Source organism: Miscanthus floridulus, unplaced genomic scaffold (genome assembly GCF_019320115.1).
Source record: "Miscanthus floridulus cultivar M001 unplaced genomic scaffold, ASM1932011v1 os_1756_1_2, whole genome shotgun sequence".
Taxonomy (NCBI): Eukaryota; Viridiplantae; Streptophyta; class Magnoliopsida; order Poales; family Poaceae; genus Miscanthus; species Miscanthus floridulus.
The window spans coordinates 30251-35950 of NW_027097899.1; the positions used below are offsets into that span (position 1 = coordinate 30251).

At 56.0% G+C, this 5700-nt stretch overlaps 1 protein-coding gene across 1 annotated transcript; it reads right to left on the bottom strand.

Annotated features, from left to right (window-relative positions):
* On the bottom strand, positions 1-2087 carry LOC136534288 (uncharacterized). The gene has a single exon (XM_066526737.1). The coding sequence runs from the start codon at positions 2077-2079 to the stop codon at positions 355-357; it is 1725 nt and encodes a 574-aa protein (XP_066382834.1). The 5' UTR covers positions 2080-2087; the 3' UTR covers positions 1-354.
* Between the last annotated feature and the right edge of the window lie 3613 nt (positions 2088-5700).

The window sequence follows — 5700 nt, forward strand, 5'->3', positions numbered from 1 at the left end:
TTGGGATGACACACTCATACCAGTTTAAGGACCGCTGGTGTACTTAACTCTTAACTCTTATTAGTACATACCACTAGCTACATAGTAGGCGTCGATCTTTACACGGGAGTACCTATCTGAACTACAGACCGTGACAATTTTCGCTGACGGAGCAAAATTAGCAACGGGTCGCTTTGTCCGAAAGGTGATGTTTGTACTTAACACACCCTGCCCAATCATCATCATAGTTACTGCCGACCCGCCGCCGACTCCAATCTGAGCTTGGCTTCAAGCTCAGTCCCATATCTCCACATGTAGTTCAGAATTCAGATATGATACTGACACATGCATGTCACCGCCCAATCATCATCGTTGTCACCGCCGACCCGCCGCAGACTCCAAGCTGACCTTGGCTTCGAGGTCAGTCCCATGTCTCCACATGTAGTTGAGGCCAACGAGCAGCTCCGTCACGGCGGCCTCCGTCTTCCTCTGGTCCGCGAAGTGGAGCGTCTGCAGCAGCAGCACGGTGGCGCCGTCGCCGCCGGACGCGACGCTCCGCTGTTCGAAGTTCCTCTCGGCCTGCCACCGGACCATGTTGTGCGCGAGCGGCGCGAGCCACGCCAGGATCCTCCGCACCGTGTCCGACCACTCGGCGGCGAGCACGGGGTCGTCGCAGGGCGCGGCATGCGCCGGCCTGAGCCGCTCCCTGAGGGACGCCCGGACCCTGTCGGTGAGCATGCCGTACAGCGCGTCCCTCTCGTCGGGGCAGATGTGGAGCGGCGACGCGGCGAGCTTCTCGATGAACATGATGAGGTTCGCGTAGTGCAGCGCCAGGGCCGCGGCGCCCAGGGACGACTCCGGCGGGTGCGTCACCACGTCGCGCGAGGAGGAGTGGAACACGGACGTCGTCGTTGTCGTCCATGGCCTCCTCCTCGCGTCGCCGCCGCCTGCCGCCGCCGCCGCCGCTTGGGAGTGGAAGCTGATGATGCCGCTGCCGCCGCTGAAGTCGTCGGCGGCGCTGCCGGCTGATGACACGTAGCTGAAGCTCAGCGGGAGATGAGCCGCGTCGTCGGCGTGGATCCACCCGTCCCTGCCCGGAGACCTGCTGGGATCCATGACGACGCAGCCGATCAGGTGCTTGCCGGCTGCCGGGCACCTGAGGCTAAGCTGCTGCCTGAGGCTCTTGCTCCTGGACATGACGAACCGACGCGCGTCGCCAGCGCCGGTGGCGCTAACCTTGCCGGACCTTGCACGCAGCAGCATCTTCCGAGGAGCGTCGGCGGCGTCGGAAGGGTACACCATGGACTGGACGAACGAGGTGCCCCACGACAGGCGCGAGGCCCTGGAGTCGTCGTCCACGACCACGGAGGAAGAGGCGGAGAGGAGCAGGGCCACGGGCTCCAGGTCGAACACCTCGATGATCCTGGCCACGATGGTGAAGAGCGACCTGGCGAGCAGGCGCACGGCGTAGTCGAAGGTCCGCGCCCAGAGCGACGCCGCGCGGAGCCGCTCCACCTCCTGCCTCTGCCTGGCCATGCGGCGGGCGCACTCGGCCTGGCTGCTGCTCCCCGCCGTCGCCGTCGCCGCCGCAGCGCCCTTGACGCCGCGGGCGCGCGGCCGGTGGTGGGCCTGCCGCCGCCGCTGCTGCTCGAGCTCAGCGAGCACGTCGAGCTCCTGGCACAGGTGCGCGGTGACAGCCACCAGGCGCTGCATCTTGCGCGCCTTCCGGTCCATCTTCTTGGCCGCGGCGTACCGCAGCCCGTGCGGGTCTCCGTCTGCGCCGCCGCGCTTGACGAGCGCGGCGAAGAGGGCGTCGAAGCGGCGGAGCAGCGGGTCGGCGCAGCGCGCGGAGAGGCGGGACACGTCGCGGGCGAGGTCGCGGCAGGCCGAGGCCATCTCGGCGAGCGCGAGCGCCAGGAGCGCGGCGTCGTCGTCGGCCACGAGCCGCCGCACGCCCTCGAGGCGGATGCCTTCCCCGCGGAGCCGCGCGAGGTGGTCGGCGTCCAGCGCGCGCCACAGCCGCGCGGCGCGCGACATGAGCGCCGCCACCTCGAGGGCCAGCACGCCCACCTTCTCCCCGCCGCCCCTCAGCTTCCGCATCCCCTCCCTTCCCCGCGCGCGCGCTCGGAGTGGTTCGCTGGGCTATGTTTATGTATGGACGCGTCGCGCGTGGCTTCGGCCGTGGGGTGGGGGGACTGGCTGGGGGTCAAAAGGCGTCTGCCTGCCTGCGCGCCAACGGATTTGGTGGTGGTGGTGGACTGGATTCTGGTGGGGTGGGCGAGGAGGAGCATAGGAAAGCTACAGCGGCGTTGGCATCGGTAGTGTCACGGGGTGGGCAGTGGGCAGTGTGGTGGCGAGTGGGTGGGAGTTGAAACCGAGCGCGGCGGCATCGCATCGCCAGGGGATTATTCGGCGCTTCGGGCACGGCGATGGGCAAGTTGGCAGGCGGGTTTCTGCGGGATTCCGCGGGTCGGGAGGGGCGTCGTCCGGGTGCAGGCTGACAGGCTCCGCGGCCCGGCGTGTCTCCGTGCGGGTGTCGCGGCTCGGGGACGTCGCCGGCGCGCGCGCGGCCGCGATGGGTGGCTATATTCTGAGCTGGTCATTTTGGGAGCCTCTGTGTTTAACTCTGGACATAATTAACCGAAGATCGAAGACCGAACCGAAAAGACCGAGACCGAGACCGAAAAGACCGAGACCGAAAAATTCGGTCATGAGTTCGGTCCTGGCTCCCAACTAACCGAAGTAACCGATAGAAGTTCGGTCATATGTGTCGGTTAACCGAAGTGATCGAACTGACCGTAGTTCTGTAGACTTCATTCGTAATGTACTGATGAAAGCCCATTGAATTGAGGCCCAGTCCAATGTGATTTGTGAGAACTGAGAAAGTTGTGTGCTAGAACTTGTCATAATAATGTGTGGTTTGTTTTATATATTGTGTTGTTATTTTTTTGCCTTCAAATAGCAAGCATGCTGTTGAAAATTGCTATAGATTCTGCTATTGTTTGTGGCTGCTACTCAGGTCCGGTTAGTTCGGTCGTGACCGAGACCGAACCGAACTAACCGAGACCGAACTTCCTCGGTCTTCGTTTTTTGCAAAGACCGATCGGTCCCAGGTTTCTGATGACCAAACTGACCGAATGACCGAGGAACCGAACCGATCGGTTCGGTCTGACCGAATGCCCAGGGTGATCTGTGTTGTCCATGCGTCACGACTCACGAGCTCGCGCCCCACGGCAGGTACGACGTCGCGTGGTTTCCATGGAGCCGGATTCCCGAGTGACGGAGTCACGCGCCGGCACGAGAAACGATCCAGTCCATCGTACAAGCCACACAAAAAGGTTGGACTTGCCGGCATTAAGCAGCTACGATCCAGTCCAGACGGCTAGCTGCCAACATATGTGTTGCGCAGGCATGTCTTCGGGACTGTACGTCTGTACCCCAGCAGAACGTCGTGTCGTTGCAGGATCGGTCATGGATTCGGGATAAGGCTGTTCGGTTGCATGGGCAGTTCATGTCACGTGGACGGATGCTAATTATGAGGACTAAATATGAGTTAATTATAAAACTAATTACATAGATGGAGACTAATTTATGAGACGAGTTTATTAAGCCTAATTAATCCGTTATTAGCATATATTTACTGTAGCACCACATTGTTAAATCATAGACTAATTAGGCTTAAAAAATCATCTTGCAAATTAGTCGCAATATGTATAATTAGTTATTTTTTAGTCTATATTTAATACTCCATATATGTGTCCAAACATCCGATATGACAGGGACTAAAATTGAATTAAGGAACCAAACAGGCCCTCAACTAAGCGTGCCCTGACTGCTGTCAAAAGGGTTCAACGCATTTACAAGTTTTGGAATTTGTATAGCCAATCATTATTTTGGCTGCTTACACGTAAGACAGTTTCTTATTGGCCGGTTGGGCGTTCGACAGGCCGCAACGACACAGCCTACAGAACGACCAACAACTTGTGCACACGGTGCACCCAACAAACTCAGACCACCGAAACACCTCTTGCTGAGTTGCGTCTTCGGTCGTCGTCAAGGATTCTGCAGCCTCTTGGTCTCCAGGCACTTGTCCCGGCGTCTGGGATACGGGATGCCGATTGGATTGGTGATTGCCGTGCCGGAAAAGGATCGATAAGGAACAGCGTGCGGGCTGTGATTTTGTCTTTCTGTTCATTGCTTGGAGCTTGGAAGGGAAGGGACCGAAGGGTGTTTTGAGTGTGCAGCAGTCAGGTGGCGGCCATCGGATATTTGACCGGAGGAAGCAGGCACTTCGGTGGAGTAATCGCAGAACTGACGCAATTGGAAATGAGAGGGGCGACTCAGAGAGGCGACCGGGGAGACGGCCGGAGGGTCACCGGCGTCCGCCAGGGTTCACACCGGTGAGGGGATCTAACCCGTCGTACTCCCCGTCCTCACCTCTGAGTTCGGCAGCAAATGTAATGGCTTCAGCAGCAAATGTAATGGCTTCGATATGCAAAGTAACGGTTGTGTTCTCTTCTAACAGCTTCTAGCTACAGTACCAACTAGAGATGATGCAGCCCTTAGGTTGTGTTTGGATTGGAGGAATTTTTAAGGAATCATGGAGGAATATATTCTATGAAAGGTTTGTTTGTTTTTGTTTTTTTATGCAAAGGAATCGTGATTTGCTTTGCTTAGGAATTGCTTGCTTCCATGTGCAAAATGGAGGAAAAAAAACATCCACCCAAATCTCTTGGATTATTTCCTTCACGAAGTCCAAGGCAAAAGCAGAAGCTACGTGTGTTTGCCATGCATGCCTCAACGTCGTGTGTGAGTTAAGTGTGAAGGAAAGAATACTTAACCATACTCACTTCATGGTGCCGAGGTCATCTGCATGTTTTCAAATTCCTTTGATTCAAATACCTATTTGTATATGTTTTCTACTCCCTCCGTTCCAAATTATAAGTCACTTTGATTTTTTCGGTACATTCAATTTGTTATGTATCTAGATATAATACGTATCTAGATACATAACAAATTGGATGTATAAAAAAAATCAAAGCGTAGTAATTTTTTTGTTTCGTCTGGTTTGCCACTTGCAACCTACCTTATTCTTGCAGTTTTCTCTATTCCTATGTTTTGCAATCTTCAATCCAACCGTCACACCAAGCCCAACATCACCTTTTCCTCCATTTTTAAGGTCGTTACTGTGGCTCTGCACTTCTGCGTTAATGGCGATGAGATCTAAGGCCGCCTCGTGAGCAACGGAAGGTGATGCGTGGTAGTGTTGTTTTCAGGGACTGGTTGTGTTGTTGTTGGAGTTTTACAAAGCAGAGCAATGGATGCGCATCGTCGTGGTCAAGCTATGTTGCCTATTGAGTGAGGTAATACACCTTTAGCCGTGTTCTCGTTGTCGTCGTTTCTCCTGTGCCCGATCGAATCTGTTCATCGTTCCATTGGACGGAGCGCGGCCAGGAGCGCTTGTCAAGGCAATGCGCATTGTGTTTGAGCTTGTAAACTCTTCTACCTGATTACCGCGGCGGATGCATGAACAAAAGTGCGACAGCAACGTACCTCCGACTACTGCTACATCTTAAATCTCAGCCTCACCTACACGATAGAACTTTGCCTAAAAATTCAGGGGCTCTAGGGCTCCGGTATCGGTAGGGGGCTCCCCCCACCCACACAGTTGAATCCGCCACTGACCTTAATCTCTTCTCTTCTCTTCTCTCCTCTCTACTC